Source organism: Nomia melanderi, chromosome 3 (assembly GCF_051020985.1).
Source record: "Nomia melanderi isolate GNS246 chromosome 3, iyNomMela1, whole genome shotgun sequence".
NCBI classification, from domain to species: domain Eukaryota; kingdom Metazoa; phylum Arthropoda; class Insecta; order Hymenoptera; family Halictidae; genus Nomia; species Nomia melanderi.
Genome location: NC_135001.1, coordinates 7,516,658 through 7,541,703, shown reverse-complemented (window position 1 = coordinate 7,541,703; position 25,046 = coordinate 7,516,658). Strand labels below are relative to the sequence as shown.

The 25,046-nt window shown below is 41.3% G+C and overlaps 4 protein-coding genes across 12 annotated transcripts in view; 2 read left to right on the top strand and 2 right to left on the bottom strand.

The window, feature by feature from the left end:
- Nucleotides 1–14,200, bottom strand: part of Ufsp1 (UFM1 specific peptidase 1) — a 36,729-nt gene extending 22,529 nt beyond the window's left edge. The window contains exon 1 of the mRNA XM_076365906.1: nucleotides 13,287–14,200. The gene's annotated coding sequence lies outside the window, so the exon portion shown is untranslated. The remainder of the gene's footprint in view (nucleotides 1–13,286) is intronic.
- LOC116431074 (uncharacterized) lies at nucleotides 1,143–14,693 on the top strand. Of its 8 annotated transcripts, XM_031986006.2 has the most exons (10): nucleotides 2,288–2,301; nucleotides 2,617–3,015; nucleotides 3,604–3,747; nucleotides 4,159–4,290; nucleotides 5,062–5,154; nucleotides 5,513–5,740; nucleotides 6,409–6,612; nucleotides 6,689–6,883; nucleotides 7,112–8,361; nucleotides 8,787–14,693. In XM_031986006.2, the coding sequence occupies exons 3-10, from the start codon at nucleotides 3,727–3,729 to the stop codon at nucleotides 9,382–9,384; spliced, it is 2,721 nt and encodes a 906-aa protein (XP_031841866.1). In that variant the 5' UTR covers nucleotides 2,288–2,301; nucleotides 2,617–3,015; nucleotides 3,604–3,726; the 3' UTR covers nucleotides 9,385–14,693. The 8 variants fall into 8 exon arrangements, with proteins under 8 accessions (XP_031841893.1, XP_031841884.1, XP_031841836.1 ...); XM_031986033.2 differs by lacking the exons at nucleotides 2,288–2,301; nucleotides 2,617–3,015 and adding an exon at nucleotides 1,143–1,286 and having other exon boundaries at nucleotides 5,074–5,154; XM_031986024.2 differs by lacking the exons at nucleotides 2,288–2,301; nucleotides 2,617–3,015 and adding an exon at nucleotides 1,143–1,286 and having other exon boundaries at nucleotides 6,692–6,883.
- A 499-nt stretch (nucleotides 14,694–15,192) lies between these two features.
- On the bottom strand, nucleotides 15,193–18,033 carry LOC116430745 (Golgi resident protein GCP60). The gene is made up of 4 exons (XM_031985292.2): nucleotides 17,377–18,033; nucleotides 16,044–17,104; nucleotides 15,896–15,955; nucleotides 15,193–15,821 (listed from the first exon to the last, which is right to left on the bottom strand). Exons 1-4 carry the CDS (start codon nucleotides 17,552–17,554, stop codon nucleotides 15,720–15,722), a joined length of 1,401 nt encoding a protein of 466 aa, XP_031841152.1. The 5' UTR covers nucleotides 17,555–18,033; the 3' UTR covers nucleotides 15,193–15,719.
- A 717-nt stretch (nucleotides 18,034–18,750) lies between these two features.
- The window catches only part of fdl (fused lobes), a 49,809-nt gene continuing 43,513 nt past the window's right edge, over nucleotides 18,751–25,046 (top strand). The window contains exon 1 of one of the 2 annotated variants that reach the window (XM_076365894.1): nucleotides 18,751–19,530. The gene's annotated coding sequence lies outside the window, so the exon portion shown is untranslated. Of the gene's footprint in view, nucleotides 19,531–19,556; nucleotides 20,097–25,046 lie in introns of those variants that run through there. The other variant, XM_076365897.1, reaches the window with a different exon arrangement.

Here is a 25,046-nt window from a genome sequence, read left to right as displayed (position 1 = left end):
CACAGATAACGACACGACCGCCGTCCAATGAGATTTATTCCTGGTTGGTATTTAAATTTCGCTGAAAGGGAGTGGAAACGGCGCGGACCGCAATTTTGATCGTTAACCGGCCTGTAATTCTCGCCTTGCACTGCCTCTTCAATTATTTCAATAAACAGCGGTTCTGACGGCCGCGATCAAGCGATCGTCGTCAGCGTGAATGTGACCGCCCTCCTGAACGCGGTTTAAGTGCCCTTTAGTTTGCTACCCTTGTATGGTGTAATTTCGGTTTTCGATGTTTCGAGCGTCGCGTAAACGTGATTTAAAATTTAACAGCGTTCCTCTTGTTTCGTGCGGTGAAAATCGAATGGTCGAAACGAGAATTGAGAAATTGAATTAAGAAGTGAAATTAACCGGTCAATATTGGAGATGTATAAAAATGATTCATTTTGGGTATATTTCATAATGTTACTACGGAACGTTATTAATAAAGAAGCGCAGGTATTATAATTCAACGTCCCATGTTTTCAATTCAAATCTTACGAACCTTAACTCCATTTCTTTCACTCTTTCCACTGTAGATACATTTATTCACAAACATTTTTAAGAAACACCCCAATGTCCCTTCTCTTCGAAGCCAACGAATGTCAAGGAGAAAGTTATCAACGCTAAAATCTACCTCGAAGCTCTCCTTCATCAATTTTCCAATTCCAAACGTAAGAATATTGTTACTAAAGAAACCTCCCCCGCCTCCAACCCCTTTCCTTCCACGATCCACCCAACAATTCTCTCATGCAGAAGAAGCTACCAACGCAGCAGAACTCCGAAGCCTCTTTGGGAAAGATCAACTCGAAACGTAAAAATTCCGTTCCTATAAAAATGTCCTTTCCAGCTTAAATCCACCCAATGATTCTCTCATCTAAACTCGATCGAAAAACAGCTGCTTCGAAGTCGAATGAAAAAAATATCCGAACCAATAACGTGAGGAACGGTCTCGTTGTTCGATCGTCGTCCTGGCCCTATGGGGGCGGATGGTGAATGGGGTAGCGTAGAGACAAAGGCAGGCCACTCGAGGATGCAGGAACGCGGAAGCGGGCGCAGCCGCGGGAACCTCGGGCGGGGAGGGCGCCGACGCCGAGCGTCGTCGTCGCCGGCGCCTCGGCGGACGTCAGTAGAGATGCCGCGTCCGCGAGTACGGTGTATCGACGGTGCCAGTTAGCCCGTGGGGTAGCTTCGGGGTGGATCCACCCGAAAGTACGGCGAGAGGGGCGCGTCAGGACGCGGGGGACGCTCTCGTGGTTACGACGGTGCGTTCCTCGGCTGGCGATCCTTCCGACTTGTATCACCTCTCGAACCATCCGAACTCGTCACCGTCGGGTTCACCCCTCGAACACGGGGAACGGAATAAATTACACGCGGCTGCCTGACGCGTCGGCGACGAAACGTTCATTTTTGAATTCGAATTTTCGGGGGTGAGCACTTCGATCACACGGAGGACCAACAGTACAAAGATTCTTTAGTTGGTTGTTCCTTCTTCTTAAGGATTGTTACACACGGTGGTCGTCGCCTACGTTTTTTTAGTCCTATCGCACACGGTGTTCTTACGTATCGAGCTTCGATGAATCTCCAGTGATCTTTGTTGTATCGGAAGCAGTGGTTGTCAAGCGAAGCGAGGCGAGTCACATGTCTAAGATTTCACTGCGGTAACCTTTGAACCGTGTGCAGCTGGTGGCTACTGTAACTGTGTTTCTAAAGGAACGCGATCGTTAGATTGCTACTCTTTAGGAAAGAGGACTGGACATTTGCTTCTATTCCGTTTTGCATTTGTGAACCTTAAATCTGAAAGGAAGGGTATTCTGGAGAAGCTAACTTCTTCGTTGGGAATTGCGAATTCTTGAAAGTGAGACTTATATCGTTGCGACTAGAGATCATGGGAATGTCCTCGAAGTTCGTGAATGGACTCGGAGAAGTCTGAATTTCGTTGCGATGTACGTGTGTGAGGGGTGATTTTTCTTGCGGATGGTCCGACCGCAGGTTTCGAAAACCCGCGAAACGCGGCGAGCAGGCACGGTTCGACGACGATCAGACCGACATCGCGGCTCCCTCGTCCCTTCGCGTTCTCCCCACGCGATCGATTTTATTTCCTCGCCTCGGGGATGATTCGCCGCGTACGAGCACGCGAACAAAGCCGCGCGGCGCGCGATGGTTAACCTTTGAACGGTCGACAGCTCGGCAAACATCGTTACCGTGGCGGGGACTTTTTCCAGATGGCTCTTTTCGACGCTCGGGTCCTCATTACCCGCGTTAACTCTTTGTCTCGCGGTGCGTATTCCTCCCTGCGCGACTATCGGCCGCGTATCAGCCGTGTCCGACACGAGATCGATGGGTATCGCGAACCATCGCGAGATACCTTAACGCTTTATCTACCGCAAGCCTATTAATAGATATCTCGATCACCAAATCAAAACGGAGCTCAATTATATTCCTTCAAATAATAATCCCCGAAGATTAATTACTCGCGATGAGACGTTGGCGTATGATTCTGGTTTAGTAAGCTCGCCGCAACGTTTCCGAAGGAACTCTTAACCGTTGATCATTGGTTTCTCGAAGATCGCCGATTCGTTTAACTGTTTGTAGGTAAAGTGTTAACACTTCGAAGTAGGGTGAAAAATTACTCTGCAGTGTGCGTGTACGAGTGCTAAGACAACAAGAGACGTTTTATCCTGATGGACTGCAAGCGGTTAAAGCGTAGACGATGAGCCGATCGAAGGATCAAAGGCTGAATGTCGATCCCATTCGGTGTACACCGGGTGTTCGCGCGAGTGTTTACCGAGCTTTCGAGTTTAAAAGGCCGGAGACGACGATGCTTCAGGCTGGAGGGCCGCGGGAAACGGTGGAAAGGAAATTCGTACCCCTAGAGGGAACTCGGACACCCGCGTTTGAATTCATTACCACTCGAGAGTACCGTGAACGACGTTAATTCCCTCTCGCGAGGATCGGGGAAACGAGGATCGATTTCTCAACGTGAATCCATTCGTATGGTCCCAGTTTTAACGAATTCAATTTATACTTTCTTCTTATTAGAATATTCTATTTTGAAAAGTGATTTCACCTGCTGATTTCTTATATGAATCTATTAGGAGAGTTCCATAAGATTTTTACTATTCTAGAAATGTCCTCATCGTTATTTTCTCTTTCTTGCATCAAAGAATGAAGTTTTGGTCTGAATTCACGAAAATAAAACTTCATTCTTTAACACAAGGAAGAGAAAACAACGACAAGACAGTTTCTAAAACAGTAAATATCCTGTAGAGTTCTCCTAACAGATTCAAATAAGAAACCAACCTTTATTTCAGACGCGAGATGAAATCATGACGACAATAAAGATACGAATTCTCTCCTCGTGTATTGAAGAAAACGCAGACGAGAATTCTCCGATGTGAATTTGTTTCGAAATTCCGTCTTATGTCTTGCTCCCTTTGCCATTATTACTATTATGTCACGACTGTGATGCAATTCCTTCCAATCACGCGACCGTCACCTCGTCCCATTGCATCCGAGCGACCGTGTTCCTTTGATCTTTAATTCCACTTGGAGAAAGTAATTGAATTGTTACGATCGCAGCACGAAGGCCGATGCCCGGGGAGTAAAGGAGAATCAAAGGAGCACCCGTGAAATGGAAAAGCTCGCGTTCTGACTAAGGAAAACATTCCAACGTACCCCGGAACCAACTCGACGAGCTCAACGATGAATCGAGAGAACGAAGAAGTACGCAGTCCTTTTACACGTGATTTAAATACTCCTACAATTCATCTGCAAACTGTTCGATCGCGTGAACGTTAGCAAACTTGAAAACTTCTCTTTCTCGTGCAAAATAAAGGACCAGGAGTTTTGAAAAATGTTCAGACACGAGAAAAGGAAACAAGTGATCCCTAGTGATCAAGTGTGATCAAGTTAATTATTTCTCGAATATCATCGACATAAAGTTGTCATTTATAGATGATAACGATAATTAAGAGTCTGTAGAAAGTGTCAGGAAGCTTCGCACGAAAATTCGATGCGCTTTTCTGTCATGACTACCGCTGACAAAAGAACTTGTACGAAATTTCGGTGATATCGATTCAACGAACGCTGTCTCTATTTGAGTGATCATTTCTCCATTGTTTTCTCGGTGAACAGCAGCGACCGGAGTCCCAGACCCTGTGCGGAGCGTTGCAGAAGGAGCCGAACTGCAAGTGCTTGGTGCTTTCCGTGTTAATATACGGGTGTCTTGCCGCAGTGACGTGGTGTAGATGCGCGAATGTCACCAAGGTACGTCACTTCCTCCGCATCACGGGATTCGTCGGTCGGTTGTACTATCGAAGAGCGTCCATTTCATTCAGCAATTGGAAGAAATCGATCCGTCGGACTTGGTCGATTTGTAGCTTGGCGCCTATCCGATTCCGCAATTAACGCGTCGACTGCCACCAGAATTCGAAGACTTGTATAAATATAATAACTACCTATTCTGTTATGAAACATATAAATGCTATTGGAAATTATTATTATTCTTTCGTGGACAGAGATTTTTAGAACGTTAGAAATACTTTTCATGAAAAACTAAAATAGATATCAAAGTCTCGAATATTAGAAAACAAGAAAACTATGTAACGATGTTTTATTGTTTATATAATGGAATTCGTTGGTTGCAACTCTTGATTCTGTACGTGTAAACCGATAACGCTGATTATCAAAAGATTAATGACTTGGTATCGCAGTACTTATGTCACCAAATATTGTCATTTGACAACGATCTCCTTATTACAATCATTTTCAAGCAACTCGGAAGCTCCGTCCTTCAAACCGTGGCAGTCAACGTGCTAATCCACCCGTTACGATCCTATAAATCTAATCTATACGAAAAATTCAAGTTGTTATCGACTATAATCTGCATATAGTAAAGTTTACTTTGCAGCGTCGTAAAATGCATATTAAAAATTGTTTTGTATAGAATACAATATAAAAAATTCGAGTACACGAGACGATATTAATAGTCTATTGATGAAGTTAAGATTAAATGTGAAAAATTTTTCTCGAAAACAGAACCTATTCCAGGTCGTAATTAACTATTCGAGGTTCCCGATTAAAAGCACTAGACAGGTGTCCCCGTGCGACGATGGATACATATACATTCCCGTGAGTATTTCATACGTTAATCCTCTTGTAAACTGTATCACCTTTGATAATCCGCTAGAAAAGCTCCTGAAGCCTTATTAAGTCTCGTTCACTTTAGAAATTAAACGCCGATGACAAAAATACAACGCTTCATTTCGCTTCAATGGGATAATATGATATAAAGATATATAATACTAATTATCTATCGATATAACATTAATTCAATTACTCTGAAATCTTTGTTACGAATTCAACACAATATTACGATACAAACTGTTTCGCAGATCGTAGCTTGGCAAACTTGTTCCACTATTACTCAACCTTAGATATATTTTTCCTATACGATCATTCGAAAGGGAATTTGTTGTTCCTCTCAAAGGTTGCGTTCATGGGAATGCTGTACCTGGTTTACCTAGTCGAGTGCTATCACTCGCCTATCAGAATCGATCTGCTGCACGCGGAGAGCCAGGACAGCGTATTATCGAAGCTGTCGCAGCTGAAATCCGCCCAGCCGACGATCTGGTGGAAGGCGGTCTCCTATCACTACGTGCGCCGGAAACGACAAATTACCCGGTACAGAAACGGAGACAATTACACGACGACGCAGGTAACGCATAGCGCGCAACGTGCAACGCATATCCCGTTATCCAGACGATGGGAGATCGCGGGATGGTAAATCGTCGATACGCTTCGCGCGAGCTTCAACGAACCGTTGACGCGAGGACAGATGGGCCATTCCCTTTGCAACTACCCTGAACGTTCGATCGTCGAGATATTGATCGAATGTGGACCCCCTTGCCTCTGGAACATAGTGTATAGAGTACAATTTAGGTTTTATACCAACAGCGCTAGGGGCTAGCTTATAAAGAGCTATGACCCTTTGTTTCGACGCCTGCGAATAATATTCTGGATCGGTGAAATGTCTATAGCGTGCGGTAGCCATAATTGTGATTTACTCCTGCTGTAGCACCTTGTCTGAGGTAGAAACACTTGAATAACGAGTTAATTCAACTTTTGCATCGCTGCTTCTTTATATTAGTAGTAGCAGTTGAGACTTGCAACACGACTATAGTGAACTGTTGTGAATCTGGTTTGCATTTGCTTCTATAATAATGTATTGAATAAGGACCGAATTGTCTTTGAAAAAATCGAATTAACTACATTCTATACTGATACATTTAATGAATCCGTTAACTGACTCTCACGATGAATCTTTTCTCCAATGGCCCATCTTTCCTCGACCCATTCCTCTTCCTAACAATTCAATATTTTCAGGTCTACTATGAGAGGATCAACACTCATGCAGCGACGTCCTTTTACTACTATGACTACTGCGGGGTGAAGGACATCAGCAAGGAGTTGATCATGGACCCAAAAGTGCCAATCACGAAGATCAACCTGAGCAAAGGGTTCGCGTTCTCCAACATGAGATCGGCGACGGAGTTCGAGGAGGCTAGGTCTAGATTCTTCGCGGAACAAGTACGACTTGATACGTTGCCACCAATCTCTGTTAATTGATTGATTAATTGATCGATGAAAATGTTATTGTTCCAAGGAGTTAAGGGACGACTACATGGAAATGCGGGAAGGACTTGATTTAGGGTACAATCCGAACCCCACGACTCTGGTGGCTGTCCTTGGCAACCCGTGGTTCACCAATCGTTACGTCTACTGGTCTCTTAGCGCTCTGTTGCTCAGCTGGCCGTTGAGGGTCATCATAGAGTACAAGACACAGTACGCGGACTATCAGGTAAACATTGCCTTCCTATCTTTGGCAGCTAGTAAATTCGCAGTCCTCGTTAACAACTAATGAAAGCACGGCACAAACGCTATTAAGCAGAAATCATCGTCAGTTCCTTTCAAGTTTACAATTCATAACAAAGATTCCTTTTGTATTCCTAGCATCAATTAGATGCCTCGTCTTTGTCGACATCTTTCGATGACAGACAAGAAAAATATCTAAAACTGTTTTCCTTAGATCACCAAACTGTTCGGTATCAACTACGACACGCCAAGCGGAAGCGAACCGATCCACGCTTCCATGAGCCAGCAGACGATCAGTCAACCAGGATCCTACATGCTGGCGCCGAGCTACAGCGAGGCGTTGCTGATGGATCCCGTCCCCGATTCAAGAGCCGCTCAGACTCAAGAAGACGGAATAACGGATATGGTGCCAAGCTACTCGGAAGCCTTGCTCTACCAGCGCGCGGATCAAGACTCTATCGCGAACAGAGAAGCAAACGAGGAGTCCGTCAATTGCTACGAGATGACGATACGCGAGTGTTCCTGTCCCTGTCATGCGTCTATCGAAAATCGGTCCCTGGAGGATGCCTTTAGACAAGAAGAAGATGGCCAACAGAATGACGCGAGCAGACAGCCTCTAATGGAGACTGCGATCGACGTTCACCCTCCGCCATGCATGTACACCCTCCAAACAGAGACCGGGAAGTGCGGTAGCTGCGGGAAGTACTTCGTCGAGGCGCAATTAGAAACTGAATCCTCTAGAGAGCCCTGTACTAGTAGTTCGTTAGAAGTGACGGGGGCTATTAGAAGAGAACCGCCTAACGGTGTAATCCCTAGAGACATGTCCGAGCCGAATCTGAGGTGTAGACCGGAACTGATAGAGACTGACACGAGGTTCCTCCGGTTGAACGGTCAGAGCTTGAGGAATATCCTGGAAAACGAGCAAGAGGAAGAGTTCAGCAGCGACGAGAGGATAGGGGAGCCGAACGAGGGCAGACTAAGCGCTCGCGTAGCGAGGGGGAAGTTCAGATTTTCTCTATGCTCATTAGACGAGGCGAGTTCGAGGTCCAGAGTCCCGATAGACGTCAGCAGAGGCGCCATACCGAAGAGGACGGCAGGTCGAAGCAGGGTGATCGCGAACCCCATGTCGAACGACTCTTGCGGACTGCCCGACTCGAAAACCTATTTCTGTCTGAAGTCGATTCTGAAGCAGAACAAACGAAGATACACGCTGATCACCGCCGAGGAGCTTCAGGACTTCTCGAACAGGGCGAAGGGCGATCGAGAAGGGCGGAGCGAGAACAGAGCCTCGTATCACGAGGGCTGCACACCTGCCATCGCCTTGACGAGCAGCGCTGCTAACAAGTTCAATCCGTTTTCGAAGTCCAGAGAGAGTTTGGACGGTAGAAGGAAAAAGCTGTTAGAGGATCTACCCGTGGACAAGTGCGAGGAGCTTCCTGGATGTTCTAAACGCGAGAACACTAGGTGAGTGTGATATAAGCAGCTTTCGAAGATCTTTGATCCAGTTCCGCGTAATTTTATGGTTAGTAGGCGGACTGCAAACTTGCCGCGAATGAAGTATTGGCTGTAAACGCGTAACTCCTCCTCTTTGAGCCACGGCTAGTGGTGGGGACTCTTATCTAGGCGGGAATACGCCAGTGCCATCTGTTAGATGCACTTGATACTTTTCTTGGTTTTGTTCGTTTAATTATGACTTTATCTCGTTAGTGGCAACTCTCTATCCCTATTATAGAGTTGCCTAGATATATTTTGCTAAATATTGTCACTTCTAATTAATTTCCTTCTCTATGAGTGAAATTCATTTTATTCGTTCGACCGACTGTACTACAATCTTTGTGTTTACTCTTTCTGGGCTTGTTTTCTGAGGAACGCTAACTTTTTTTTTCCAGAACTCTGATCTTCGCGAGTCCGATTCAAGAAGTGTGCCCTGGAGACCCATTCGGCGGCAAAGATGTAATCCGAACGAGGAAGGAGGTGGATTCCACGCCGACCGAAGATTCATCGAGTCACACGGTGTTGACTCAGTTGGGAAGATCACTGGCTTGCGATCGGAAGGCGTCGAGACGCCGGCTCCAAGAGTCCAGGAGGCAAAGATACTCGGACATCACGCATCCGTCCTCTTTCTCTTGTCCACCCGATCGACAGCATCCTTATCCTTACGCTTTCTCGGCGTCCACAGACGCAGTGGACACTATTGACTTTGACAAAGGCCACACTTCGGCTAAGGTTTACCAACAGGGTACATCTTTTCCGCCGTACGAAGGCTCCAGTTGCAACAGCGTCGTTGTTAGTCGGTCCAAGGATCAAGCGGTCATGGAAACCAGCTTCACGTCGCCCAGCAGGGAGCTAACTCGATCTTACACTGAGAGAAGAGCGAGGCCCGTTCGAAACGATGCGAATATACGGAGAAGTTTCACTGGACGAGTCGAGGACTACCGAACGGAGAACAACAAATGGCCGAATCTAAATATGGAGACCTCGTTATAACGAAGGAACGCTGCCGCCTGCGGAGCTCCGGACTATCCGTTCGCACGGGTAATCAACAATCCTCTTCACGCTAAACGGATGCTTGACAATCCGATCGTGAACGTCTAAAAGTCTCGCGAAGATTTTTTTCTGCTCTTTCAACAGCCTATTCATTTCTGTAACTTGAAATTGTAACACACGTTCGAGATGTTACTCATCACGCTGCTATTTGTGCGAAGTATTTTCTAGAAAGCGGAAGTGATCACGATCGGGATCGTGGAGTATTAACGAATTAATCGATACTTTTCATCATGTATTACGAAGATTCAGACAATTGCCATGTTTTCCGCGAGAAACGTTTTACTTTTTCGTATCAAATGTATCTAAGATTCGTAAACGTTTACGATCGTTCCGAAACGAAAGCGGACGATCCGTTTAGTCCAGATTCGCGAGCGAGTTAGTAAAAGTACGAGCGTTTAACACTTTGAGTGCCACGTTGCGTTGCCCGGGCGACAACCAAAATGTCAAAGAAAAATTTGTATTCGAGTTCCAGTTCCTGTAAATTAGCTCACGAGCAATTCAAATTCTCGCGTGCACCGCCGCAACTTATTCACGAGTTCTGATGAAGACCGAAAATTCGGGACTATGTCATTCGTTGGCTCAAAGTTACCGGTACGTTGTGCAGAGGGTTCCGAATCTCACGAAAATTCTCTGGCAATGAAAGTGTTAACTGTATAAATCAGTGATGAGCAACCCGCCTATCGACCATCCGCAATAACACGAACACGAAGAGATTCGATCCAACAAATTACGGATTTTTAAGGGGACAAACTAGATTTTCTAAGGCTGCGAGACGTTCGATCTCCGAGGTGAAAAGATTCGGAAAAAAAACAAACAAATGGTTTCTCGTCGCTGGTGGGGCCGGAGCCCCAGTCGCCAGGCTAATCGAAATGTAAATATCCGTCCTGCCGATTTTCACGGTTCAAGATTCTTGTACATAGGCCGGAAGTCCCGGCGATTAGCGTCGGCCCGGGCTATTGCCCGGCCCGAAACCGCCTTTGCTTGAAGCGTACGCGAGTTTCGACGGTAGAGATCGTCGCTTACAATGCTGTCGGTGTTGCCAATGGAGGTTCGTTAAGTGCCCATCCCCGCCCGAAACCCTGGAATCTTGAGAAGCGAGCGAAATTCGAGAGGACAAGAGGCTAGGCCCGCGTGAGCCGCTTCGCGCCACGATCGCGAATCCGATTCCTCGCGAGCGATATGATTCGGCGTCAATTATGCGCATACACTTGTAGCTGATAAGCTTCGTCGACCGATGATCGGGATATTCGAGGCCGGAGAAGGATTTTCCGGGACGCAGTTATTTGCTATCGGGATTCGGTAAAACGGTAACCGAGAACGAACTTCGGCCGGACATCGAATAATTTCGAAGTTCGAACTGGATAGGCAACTGCGGGTATCGGTGATTGTTTGTCTTTGAAGTTGGGATTCAAGCCGAAACTTTCCGGTATTATTGACTCTGCTGCTCCGAAATTGTGTTACCGTTTATGTCGGTGGTTATTTCAGCCCTTCGAGCGAGCACCGAAGTAAGTTTATCCTAATTTCGTAGTTTGAACAGTAGTTTGACTGCGGTGGCAGCGCGTATCGCTAATTATTTGCGTCCCCGGAGATAAAACTGAAGCGGATGTATCTGAATTTCGCAATTGAAACTTTGGTAATGGATGCTGCAGGTTATTTATATCTTTGGTGCGGAATTTAAACAAAATGCATATTGATTTTTATGATTCCGTCTTAGCAATTATAGATACCAATGATTACTTAGGTCTTCCAAGCTGAAATTCAAAAAGATTCGTTCTAATTTTGAAATTATATCTTAGTGGCCACAGAAATATGAATGATTATTCAAATTTACAAAGCTAAAATTGGCATAGGTTCTCCCCAGTTTTACTCGTCCATCCAGTCTAAACTAACGAACAATCTAAACTTACTTAACTCTTTAAGGTTGACATCGGTCTAGATTTCTTCGATCCTTGATCATACTTTCGATCAGAACTTTGTGTCCACTGATATTAATGAATTCTAGTGGTCGACGAAGATGATAAGCTTTCTTATGAAGACCGTTATGTTATCGAAACCGTTCATTCATGTGGCATCTTACACACACGCGTGCATACGTTTTCAGACGATTTTACGCTTTAAAAACAAAAGCAGACACTGTCGCGTGATAATTAGCATCGAATGATCGCGGTATCGATTCACACGGGTCATGTGGAACTAACGAAAACCGTTCGCTCAAGCGGAAGCAAACAACTTTAGATTCTAAACAAACGAAATCGAAGAGAAATCCGTGCCGAAAACGATTGAAAGTCTTCGCTTTCCCGCGCATAAATACGGAAATATATTATACAATCTTCGTCTGTACTCATTATGCGTTCAAAAGTTCCGGGTCAGAAGTCAATTAATTAAAAACTAACTCTCGTAACCAATTAAAACGAAACAAAAATTATACACCGAAGAGTTCCAGGGAAGAATGTTTATGGAATTCAAAAAGGATTGTAAAAATAATGATCCACTTATGGTAACAAAATTTGCAAAAAAAAATGTGAGATGAAACAGGGACCCCAAATTTTGAACAATAATGTGTGTTTACGTACAGAATGTCATACGATCGTTAATCCAACCGAAAGTCCGTTGATTTTTTATACACAAAATATATGTAACAAATATGAAGGAAATTTTGTCGTGCGTGATTTCTTTTTCGAGAAAATTGAATTTGAATTTTAAACGCGCCTGCCATGCTGCGTAGGACCGTTACGCGCGCCATGTTTCTGCGCAGGCGCAACCGTTCGAAGTTCAAATAGATTCTTCTCGTACATGACGCCATTACGAATGAAGATTATATTTGATACCTTTCCTTTTTTCACAACAAAATTATTGCTCTTTCGATTGGATTGCGAATCACAGGACACCCTGTATATTGTACAATATATTTACACGATATATATTTTTGTCTACGCGTCCGCTCTACCCGAGACGAAAGAGGTTATCGTATTCCGATCGTTTTTACCGGTCTCTCGAGATTTTCACCGAGAACTTTGTATTATTAGACGATATACATACGTATATACATATATAAATATATACTATTATTATATGTTACTGTGCACAGTAATTGCTGCATCAAAGGTACGACTTAACCAAAAATAATTCGATCAATTATTGGCTCTTCTTGATGCCGCAATTCTTCTGCGCAGTAATATATATTAACGCGGAGCAAGAAAACGCACCGTTATGCTTTTAGGGAAATATTTTTCATATACTCGACGATTGTGTATCGATGCCAATTGCTAATCGTGATAATCATTGATAGAGAACATTAGGTCGACGATCGTTATGCTCGCGGTACAATTAAGACTTTAAAATTTTATTCGTACGAATTCATAGACAATTAAAAAATTACTTGAGTATAAAAAAACGAGTCGGATTGAAAGCAGTTTATACTTTCGTTTCTGTAAATCGAGCTTCGAGAAAATAGATCGGCCATCTATCTAGCGGTCGATGCGGTTACCAACCCCTCCTTGCATTGGATAGGTTGCCAAAATTAACTTTTCTCTCTTAGCGGTTAAATATTATATTATATAGAAACCTTAATTGTACCACGATAATTATTTACGATAAGTAAACATCAGGACATTTCGAAGTCCTTATTACGTGCATATGTGTGTACGTGTAATGAAAATCAATCACTCTCACTTTTTCAAATTTAGAATTAAGCGAGCAGGAATTATACAATCAAAATTACAATTCTACTTATTAATTGGTTCCTTAGGTTTAATTATAACTAATTCGGCCATCAATGGTTTAATCAACTTGTTGTTCATATATAATACTAAGAAATAGATATGTAGTCAAGATGCACTCACCATCTTCACCGCATCTCGAAGAATCGTTGAAATATATTGGACCATCAGGAAACTTCTACATCGAACAGCAGATCCTTTCTTAGACGCGTTGAGTCTTTAATAAAATCGTGGGATCCACTTTACAAAACGTTTCGAAAATGTTTTAGACACGCGAGAACACTTCCCGACGTACACACATTCGCACTACGTACCGCGTTTTTCTACTGGAAATGTGGTCCGAGCGAGAATCGCAAGCGAATTCGATTTACAACTTTAGCGCGAAATTCAAAACGCGACGTAAGCCACTAGTCGAGCCGCCGCATAGACGTAGACTTTGCAAGTTTGTTGAACGACGAGCGACGAAGCATGTGATAACAGAAATTCGATACTTTACGTGAACCGTTTAATACGTTCGTGGATTTTAAGCGTTAAATCTGTTTGTCACATGAATTAGTACAGTATCAGAATCCTAGGTTGTGTGGCTATACAGACCCTCAATTTTAATACTCCAACATAAAAGGTCGAAAGTATACTATCGAAAAGACTAAATAAGGAACATGACTGAAAAAATGTTTACCCTATTTTCAATAATTTCTTTAAAAATGTTATCTTCACTAATTATATGTTGTATTACAATGATCTTGATGAGAAGGTTATATGTATTACGTGTATTTGTATATAGGTAAGTCTTATGATTTCAGTCGAAAAGTTTTGACTTTTAAATTTGCCCTTTTATACGAACAGAAAATGGTAAATACCTGTAAAGGTGCATGCTAATAATGCTTGAAACCATGAACGTGTTAAATGTCTAGGCATCTCAGGATAACACACGGGATTACTATTTAAGTTTACGCGTAAAACGAGTAATGTATGGTAAGTTTTTATTCCGCGTGAAAAAGAATTCTTGGCCACCGGTTGCAAAGAGGCACTTTCCACAATGGCGGATGTACTACTGTAAACAACATGGTCGTCAAACTGAAATATACAAATTATAATTAATTTTCTCGTGAATTTTGCAAATATAATGTATAATTGAAAATTTTAATTAGAACAATTCCTTTAACTTTTAGTAATTTACAGACTTCAGAAATATTACAGTTAAAGAACGGTTTAATAAATTAAATACTCATTGACTAGTGTCGTACAATAACGTTAATTTTGAAAGTGTCTCTTCAACGTTCGAAGAGATCAGACCATAGGTGAATGAATGCAGATATTGGTATTAAAGATATGCCGAGACTTTCATCGTAAAATAGGTAAGTGAGTGATCAACAATTTAAATTTAAATTTGAATAATAACGTTCATCGATAAATGGAACGCGTTTAGGTCTACATTATGTATTATAATATTGGTGTCGATTTGAATTCCACTTTATTAAAAATCTTCGATTGATGAATTAAAGAAAAAAAAAAAGAAAAAAAAACAAACGATGTAACAATTCGGCTATTTAAAAGAAATTACACGCTAACAGGAATTCCGCTGTTATTGCTTAATGTTTTTGCAATTTAATCCGACATGTATTTGTTGCTCATAACGGAAATCTCATTGTCGTGCAATATTAATAACAAAAAACAACCATGCCGTCTCAAAAAGTGCTCTTCTAAGTAAAATTGTTATTATAGGGCGAATCGTCTGTTATTGTGGGTTAACTGTACACGCGATCGCGTTATAAGCCTGTAACTCTATACCGCTGTGTATATAATTAATATTATTATTATTACTACTATTACTATTATTATTATTACTATTATTATTATTATTATTATTAATGACGATATACATTCCTGTAAAAAAAAACTAAAACGATATGATTAAAACACAATAAAATGTTGACAGGAGAAAGGGGAACAGTCTTTCTGAAATTCTTTTGATTCTTAATATATAGATCTATATATACGTTTATAATTACCAAACGAAACAACCAAGTGCTTTGATTGCAATGTATTTTTTCTAAAACGTGGGACATTGTTAATAAAAGTATAAGACATAATCACGAGTGAAATAACAATAAAAACAGACTGAAGGTCAGACCACGGAAAGCAGTATTATTGCTTTGTTATGTAATAATGTTACTCGATATATATATAATATATAACTCGAATGCGACACGTATATATCGGGTACAAAGAAGTTTTCTTGCTGCACATATACTGTTGCCGTTAACGTTTATACATTTCGTTTGCTTTTGCTCACTTTACAAAGATTCATGGGAAAGGGAACAATAGGAACCTTTTCTTTACTTGTGCCCACTTTGTTGCCATATTAAACAATAAAGTGTTTTTACATAACTATAATAAGTATATAATTTTTTTTTATGCGAGTACATCGCTTTATGTGAACAGAAATATGATATAGGACTCTTCGTTTAGTTGGACTAGCAGTATCGGCAGACCATTGTATTCGGCTAGTTCTCAAACGGTTGTATCTGTGAATTTTAGTTGCCTTTTATAAAGCTAATTCTTCACATAGCCATTCTGAGTGTAATATATTCTGTAATAAAGCGTTTTGCTTCGCCAAAGTGAATACGAGTTATCAAATTTAAGAAGGTACACTCCCTACAACAAAGAAATTTGTAAGAGACAGACGTATAGAACAATTTTTAATATGTTCAAAGTTTAAGTTTGCTTACCTGCCCAGGGTACCTATGACTTCCAGCATAGATTTCTTCTTGAGAATCTCTCCTATATACCTGTTTACAAAAACAGATAAGTATATGATTGACAATGTGAATACTTAATCCCTATAACACAAGTAGAAAATTCCATTTTTATACTCACAGGTACTATCACGCTTATAGGCGGTGATGGTGGTTTATAATCAGACTGAATGTTGCCGTTCGTTACTCCACTCTCCAAGTCATCCCTCAAAACATATTCATCCTCTTCTTCATCTTCATCCTCAGATTCACTAATATGTACTGACACTTGACTTGATTCTGGTTTTGACCACTCAAAATATACCCCAAAACCAATATCATAACCATCTGTTGCAAATTCCCAAAAGAGGCAAGAGCCACCTTCAAGTGTTGGTACCCTAACAGTCACTATCTCCCCATGTCCAACCTTAATAACTGCATCACCGGCTTCCCTCCTAATGGTTTCCTTAAATTTTTCGACACCTTTTATTGTCCACATCTCTGCTGGATCTATAGGTGGCCAATCTTCTTGTACATCATCCGAGTTTTCTTCATTTAATGGCGCTGTTTCCTCAGTCTCTTCTTTATGTTCCTCCTTTTCAGAATCTTCTGTTGTGACATTATTTACTTCGGAAGTCTGATTCTCGATAACCAACTGATTTTGACGTAATTGCTGCATGTATTGATGGTAATGTTGCTCTTGTAACTGTCGTATTAAAACACCTTGCTGCTCTGGATTCCCAGGATATTGTTGTTCTGCATACATTTTAAATTGATGATACGTTTGTTGATTTAAGGCATCTTGAATTTGTCTCCTTTGTAACTCTTCCTTTAACCTGGCCTCTTCTTCTTTCTTCTTTTGTTCTTCTAATTCCTTCAACTTCCTCTCCTCTTCTAGTTTTCTTGCTTCCTCCTCTTTCTTTAGCCGTAACTTTTCTTCTATGTCCCTCCTCTGTGCTTCTACAACTGTTCTGAATAAGGGACACAATTTGTCTAATAAAACTATAAATCCTTCCATAGCTTGCTCCCTAGATATATCTCCCAAATTCTGCCATGCCAAACGTCTATCCCTTCCTATTACATCCAACACACCTAAAGGTGGTGCATTTTCTGCTGTACATTTTCCATGTGTTACTTGTTGGGTAAAAGCAACTAACTTTAACTTGTCTTCATAAGACAAATGAACTGCTTTTCCCTCTTTCTCTGTAATAATTACATACAACCCTTAAATCGTATCAGTGATGTTTTTAGTACAGATAATATAAGTCAACAATGCTAAACAACATCAAAGTCAACACAGCAATTACAGATGAAGTTCTCGTAAAATTCTATACTTCAAGGTGTCCTATTATTACGAAAATATAATAGAATAGTATAGATATGTATATTTAGGTAGACACGTCATATTTTCTAATAAAAGATGAAGAATTGTATAGCAAGATCATTCTAGCAAACTGTCAATGTGCCTAACTCACCTTTATAGAAATTAACTGCCATTTTATACAGTTCTCGGGTTTCAAAACCCCAAAGACGAGGCTCCGCCCTTTTCTCCTTTTTTGTATCATTCTCATTTTTCACCGATTCATCAGCAGATATTCCTAATTTTTCGATTTTCCTCCTCACCGAGGAAATGTCACCATTGGCGCCCGCCATTTGCAATTGCACTGACACGTCAATTACTGTCGCTACAAATGCTTTAACCTTCGTTCACAAAATATACGCAGTAATCGAAACATTTTCAAAACTACCGAGCAGAGGAAACTCTACTATAAAGAATACATTATTTCGTATAACTCTTTTTATAGTAGCATCTGTACATGTGTCTAAAGTTAAGTCTCACTATTGGTCTATTGCCACATCGTAAGGTTCGACGCGACTGACGTGACGGAGTATCGCCAACGAATCCAATGTTCGCATTTTGCAACCGCAAAACCACAAAAGATATGTCAATTTTTCATTTTAATATAATTATTTTATAATCAACTTGGTGTGTACATTTAGTCAGTTCAATACACTTGCATAAAAAAGAATAATTTACAGATGGAAAATTTGAAAACCCAATTCATTGTATCTGGACTGTAGACATATCACGTGACACAGGGATGATATTTTCAATTCCAAATGTTAATTGTATACTCTTATTTTAATAAGTGTAATAACAAATTTATCCACTAAAAAATGTAATTTTATTAAGAAAAATATTTTCTTCCCATTCGCAACGTATGATTGTGTTAATATCATTAAATAAAAGCCCATAAAATTCATCAAATCTCTCAAATTCGATCTCGAGGGTATACATCCTAGATGGTCAAACAAATTATACTCCGTAAGCTTTTACTTTCGCTTTATAAATACCAATTACAAAGCTCTCGTGTACCCGTATGAAAATACATTACGCTTACGAATATCATGGTTAGGTTATACATTTCCAGCTATTACTACTAGGTGGCTCCAGCTTACCAAACATATCTTATTTCCACTCCAATCCTGTAATTAACGCTTTATTTTCCAATCCAATTAAAGCATAGTCCTCTTCCTATATTTCACATCTAAACCACTTACCCTTCAATATCCCTAATTTCTACATACAGTACAACACGTCGACCAAAGAACAACCGACAAAACCGTCAAGTTTCCACAGAAATATTTCAGGCATATGGAGACATTTGCAAAATGCAAACACACACAAAAACCTGTAACCTCTCACACCAAACTACCCCCTCGCGAAACGTGTCTGAATTTGGCGTACAGAATTCAAAAATTTCCCGCAAACCAACGGACTTCTCCCTCCATGTTCGGTTCCGGGGTGACCCAGCAGGTGTCCTCAGGCTCTCCTTCCATCGTATCAATGCGGTGCTCGCGAGCAACACGTTCAGTCGGCGAACGGGTGTCGCGAGTGTGTGTTCCCTCGTTGGACATTCGCGTTGTAGAAATCTTATAAAAGATCGGTGCGGTGCGTTATGTAGAAGGCGCGGGAGAGAGGTGAACGCGTACGGGAGACGCTTTTGATTCCGTGGGATCTGCACTGTGCACTGATAGTTATGCGTGTGGGGCCAGTAACGCGTCACCGGGCCGAGTCTCTCGGTGTGTGCCAGTGAAAGAAGACCCACGTCGGGAGAGAGAGCGCGGAGCGCGCGCGCGCGTGCCCGCGGCAAATCGTGCCTGCTTTCGTGTTTTCGACATGGCTGGGATATACCGTTACCCGTGAACAGTTTTTTTTCCCTTCTCTCTTTCTCTCTCTCTCTCTCTTCCCTTTCTCTCTCTCTCTTTCTCTTTCTTTCTCTCTTTCTCTCTCTCTCTCTGTGTGTGGTGTGTGTCTCTCTCTCTCTCTATCTCTCTATCTCTCTATCCCATCTATCTCTATCTCTCTCCCACCGTTTTTTTCCCTGTTCTCGATCGTTTTTCCCCCTCCTTTTTTCGTTTCATCTTTTTTCCTCCGTGTCCCCCTTGGTTCGTTCGGCGGTCGGGTCCCGACGTGTCTCCCCTCGATGAAGACTTGTACGTAGGGGTGAATCGGCGGCCGCGGATCGAATCAATCGCCGCGCGACGGCTACATGGAAAAGTTTCGTCGGGCACGGGGCTACGCGGAACTGGCCAGCGAACCAAGAGCGGTCCTACTGCAAGGTTAGGTAAGTTGTACTCGCCGTGTCGAGAGAGCCTGTCCCCGATTATTTTTCCTCTTCGCACACGCACCGCCGTTCCTGCGGACGCGTTCGAGCGGCTCCATTGATTTCCGGCTACGCGTTTTCCGCACAGTTTCTCCGTGACAAGCCCCCGTCTCGTCAACGGGCCAGCAGCTTTTCGTCGTTTAACCTGTTCACTGTGACAGACGGGTTAATTCGTCAATTCACGGTCGATCGAGGAAATTGTTTTCCTTTCCCCGTTTAACTTGTTCGAAACTTTTTCATCCGGATTCTATTATTCCCTCTCGATGGAACATTTCGTCATTCCGTTTCGTCACGGTGCTGTAAATTGGATTATGTTTACGAGTGTGTGGTACGAGCCGCTGCGGACTTTCAGCTGTCATTCGAACCCCCTGAAGGTGGACATTTTTGATTACTCCGTCGACGCGATCTCTGGCTCCGTTTGGGTTTTTCTGTGATTCCCGTTTGATTGTCTTTTAGAGTATATGCTTTTGGGGGTGTGTTGGTGTACACGTCAGGTTTAACCCTCTGCGGACGGTGTCGGCATTTCGGTAAGATGAAATGTTCGTATTTGGAAGGCTAATTCGCGAACAATTGGTTTAATTAGTCGAACAGCGACAGATCAGAACGTGGTTTCCTTTTTTTCTATTATTTAAGCAATTGATGTGTAGTGAAGCTGCATATTTTGAAGGTTTTGTGTATTTCGAAGAATCTTCGTCCGCAAATGGTTAACCCTTTGCACTCGAAAGTTTTTCACTAGAAATATTTTAACATTTTCTCGTGAGATAAAGACGATATTTTGTGAAACTAATTCGAAATTATACGTACATTGAGGAACAAAGCTATTTTATTTCAGTATTTCTTAAATTAATGAGTTATAAAAGGTATAATATTAAATATCAAATTTTATAATTCTACTGTATGAAATCAGGTGGCGAGTGAGTCACCTTTCGAGTGCAACTTAATAGGAGTAATTGTCATCGCTGAGAAATTAACCTTTTCGAAAGTGCCGGTGTATATGTGTACACTTACTTTTACATGAAAGCTCCATTATAGTAAGTCAGGTTTCTACGTCGGTCGAACTGTTGACAATTATTTCCCATTTACCTTAATTCGTTGTTTGCCATCCATTCGCACTGTAAAGAATCACGACTAACGATATATTATAATCTCAGCCCTAAAAAATAGTCCAGCAACTCGTTTCTGTTATGCAAATTTCTCGAATTTATTTACTCTACATTATAAATCAAAGTGAGAAATGAAAATGTTTGTACTTAACCCGTTGTTATATAACGTCGAGTAAAACAGGCGACAAATACATCACATTGCCGTGCTGAAACATAAATATTCCACACTATCGGCCGAACAAAATTTACATTTTTGGTACTAAAGTTAGCGCAAAGTTTTTAGTAGAAATGTTCCGCAATAATATATACCAACGATAACGATATAATGTCGTTTTCCATCGCGTGGAATTAACATCGAAATAACACTCGCAGATCTAGCCAGAAAATAAATAATGGCACCGAAATAGCGGAGCGGAGATAAACCGCGAGAAACATTTTTCTCGGAATATTTATTCCTGATACTGCACGGTCCTTCCCGTAACCATTATTTACTCGTGTACGAGATGAATGCATAAAAGTTGTAGACTACATAATAAATGGAACTCGAGGTACCCGACGCACACGAGTGATCGAGAGCCGGCGTGCACACGAATGGGCGAACAAAGGCGTAACCTATCGGCGTGGTACGTTGTGTACATGGTGTTGCAGCGCCTACGTACCGTATCTTTGTGGAGCGCAGGTGAATGGGAAGTGTTGTGAAACTCGAAGAATCGGGGCCCCAGTTCACTGGGACGATTGCTTTCAAGGAATTGATCGGCCACGTAAATACACGCAGCTCCGTAGACAACGTAGCGGACCTTTAACCCTTCGCGGTCGAGAATGTTTTAATACTAACCGTACCTACACTTTTTCAACTTTAACCGGTCAAAGAACTATCTATGAAATAATGGTAACCTAGTTAGACGATGCATTTTGTTCGAATGGAAATAGAAACAAAAGGAAAGACAAAAATTGAGAAACTAGACAAGAGTAATTAAGCAATATAGGGATTGATATAAAGTTAGAGTTGAAATAGTTTAAAAGCAGGGAAAGTTGAATTATATATCGAACTTCTAAATACTAAAGAAAGAGAACTGGGCATCGATTTTCTGTTATTTGAATGATTGTAGGTTGGTAACTTCGTATGTCGGATATGAAAGTTTGATGTCTCCATATTCCGACACTTTCCTTCAAAGGAACAAGTGTTGCAGCTGGTTTCTCAGAGCGTTTAAAATCTTTATTTATCCGGTTTCTTTGTCGCGCACAGCTTACAACGTTGAAACACTATGTACACTTCGATTGCGCTGTAATCTTCAAACATTGAAAGTTTTAGTACTGATTTGCAATTTTTCGAAGGTCTTAGAGACTGTAGTACTTAAAGGTTAAAGTAAAACGAAAGGATTTTCTATTGGAAAATACTGCTAAGATAATTTAAAAGCTGAAGCAAGGAGGGTATACTAGATAAAATAATATAGAAATAAAATGTTTACATAGATTCATTCTTGTACGATAAGCAATTTGAAAATGTGTCCCTTGGGCGTTACTGTGTTGCTTGGGGTTAAACGTATTAAGAACGGGCTACGCTTCTCGAATCGATCGAATCGGGAACGACAATAATGTATTAATTGCGAGGAAATAAACAATGTAACTCCAAGATTACACCGATCCGGGAAACTGAGATTCGAGAAACGTATATCGATTACGAATACGCAAATCGATACCGGTGATACGTTTCTATCTCAATGGAGATTTAACGACGTCGTTGCGAGCCCTGACGATAATTAACGAATATCAAATTTCTGGTTATATCGATCAGAAAATTAAGCTGCGACAACTAAACCGCGACACTCGATACGTATACGATATACGCCTACTGTTTAGAACTCGGCGCAAGGCAAAGTTGAACGAACCTATAGGAACGTTTCCTTTTATTCGAAACCTGGAAAAAACGTTCGATCGGACAGAGAAACTTCAAACTGATTTTTATTTCAACGAACCAGTTCCGCAATATCATTTAACAATTTCCCTACATTCCACTGCAAGATTACGTACAACTATTTAATCCTTAATTAATTTCTCGTGTTGCGTTCAGTATGTAACACAAGATATCGATTAAAAAGCTACGATACGAAGGGACGTAAGGTTCATCTACAGTGATACTTTGATCATATGATTAGTTAGCAGTGAATCCTTTGAGATGATCATTTTGGCGACATCAAACTTTCATATATAAAACACAAAATTGCAAACAAACAATTCAGCTTCCTCTGCTGAAGGTTTTGAATATTTCGAAACATCCTTGTCTGCGAATGGTTAAGCGTTAACAATTCACTATACGTTGGTTACAATACAAAAACATATTGCGTTGTTACGGATTAAAATGCTGATGATCGTTCGATGTCTATTTTATTAACCCCTTGTCCTACAATATCGCGTGAGATTCGTGGCAACGATTTCAACTAGAATTTAACAAATATATATGTCACTTAATTCTGTCAAGTCCGGATTGAATATTATTTTTCTATTATCAATTGTAATGCTTCAGAGTAAACGTAGACGTAGAATAAAAGTAGAATTTTTTACTTTTTCTACTGAATTATAAACAATAATGTGCAGTTGCGAAAGAAATCATAGTGCAAGAGATTACAAAGGGATTATAAAGTGTATACTCATCAAAGGCAGGACAAATGCACTTGTAATATATTCTAACGATAAACTAAAATGAAACGAAGGAGAATTACATGTTCATCTGAATAAATAATTCACCGTTGAATAAATTCGTGCCATTTTGCGTTTTGAGATAACGCGTACACTCGTCGAACGCAGGTAACTGGTTAAATCCGAAATGGATTTGCTCATAGATGCCCAAATTCCGTTTTTCATTTGCCGGGATTAAAATTTCGCCGTCCCCTTTTGTCAGCATTCCAATTCAATCTACTTGCGATGCAATTCTTCCCGAAAGGCCGTATCACGGGCGTACGTTTCCCCCGCAGTCCGGTGAAAACTGAATCTCGTTGCGTAACCGTCGATTCACCGGGATCGTTGCGTTCCGCGGCGGTCGAACGCACAAAAAACTTCAAAGGTATCTTGGACCTTTCCTCTTTCTCCTCCCTTCCACGGCGCAATAACGTTTTTTCCACTCATTATCTAATTAATGTACACCAGTCGTCGTAAGTCGCTGCCAGGAACTCGCTGTTAATTCAATTTGATGAAATGTGGGTTAGTTCTGGATCAGAATCGGATTAAAATTAACTGCAGCCCGCGCCCACCGTGAAAGGTTAATTCTTGTTTACTTGGAAAGTATTGATCTTTTCCGTGTAACTCGTTCGACAATTAAACACGGCGCAATTAACTCCTCGAGCGGAAACGACGTGTCTCGCCTGCCAGAGTTCTCAGCGCGCAAATTTTCGTTTCGTGAATTATTCTTGCCAATCCCACTGTATCGGGGACGAAATAAATTATCTCGTTTTCGCGATTGGATTTAATGGAACGCATAATACTTCAGTGGATCAAGTTAATCCGAACGTTCGAGACAATAGTGAAAATTCAGGTTAACGCGTGTTGGGTAACGCGAGGAATGAATTTAATGAAAAAGATGAATAAATCATGTGGTAGATATTAATCCACGTATATTACTTCGCCATTTAAGGAACTCCATTAGATCGACGCATTGTTTCCTCGCGTCTTATGATTTAACGCATCGACTGCCGTAAATTGAAAACAACTGCAATAACAAGATTGCTATCGTGTGAAAATATTTAGCAGCGTACTTAATCGTTCGAGTCTCATGGGTTTTTGCAAAATCCAATTCAGAAACTGAATTACGCTTTTCTATTTTTACATAAAATAATTTTAAATAGTGTGATTTTTTCATTTTTAAGCAGACAATAATGAATCTGAAAATAAATAATTACAAGGAAAATAAATCGATAAACTTCATTCGATTTTACGAATCGATAAGCTGGTACTTTTAGGCAGTGTAACGAATCTCGTCACTTCGCACTCAAACGGCTAAGTAACTGGATAATAGCGTAACGTAGGAATCGCGGTATCAAATATTTATCATTGCAACGAAAGAATAAGTGATATATAAAACGCTTGAGATCCTCGCGGCAGTTAACGTGTCACCTATCCAGCCACGTAATCGATATTATTAGGCAGGGGCCGTAAAAATGACGCGTGCGGAAGGAGGCCGCGTTGACTCGCAGAATTAACGGGCCTTACGCTACGTTGAAGGTTATGGGGGCAACGAAATAGAGCGCGGGGCATCGGAAGAAGCACGGTCGTTGTTACGGTGTGGGAAAAGATTATTTTCAAACAATTGAAGATCGCTAACTTTCTTTAATTTTCACCGAAGTGAACCAAGATGCTCGAGTAAACTGGTAACGACAAACA

Bases quoted from the DNA above. Each gene is read 5' to 3' on its own strand.
- LOC116430745 (XM_031985292.2), bottom strand. From the start codon at position 17,554: ATGGCGGGCGCCAATGGTGACATTTCCTCGGTGAGGAGGAAAATCGAA. The intron at 17,105-17,376 runs GTGAGTTAGGCA...TAATTATTACAG, and splicing joins GGCAGTTAATTTCTATAAAG to AGAAAGAGGGAAAAGCAGTT. The intron at 15,956-16,043 runs GTGAGTATAAAA...TTTTGTAAACAG, and splicing joins CTATAAGCGTGATAGTACCT to GTATATAGGAGAGATTCTCA.
- LOC116431074 (XM_031985976.2), top strand. From the start codon at position 3,727: ATGAATCGAGAGAACGAAGAA. The intron at 5,741-6,408 runs GTAACGCATAGC...CAATATTTTCAG, and splicing joins ACAATTACACGACGACGCAG to GTCTACTATGAGAGGATCAA. The intron at 6,884-7,111 runs GTAAACATTGCC...TGTTTTCCTTAG, and splicing joins CACAGTACGCGGACTATCAG to ATCACCAAACTGTTCGGTAT.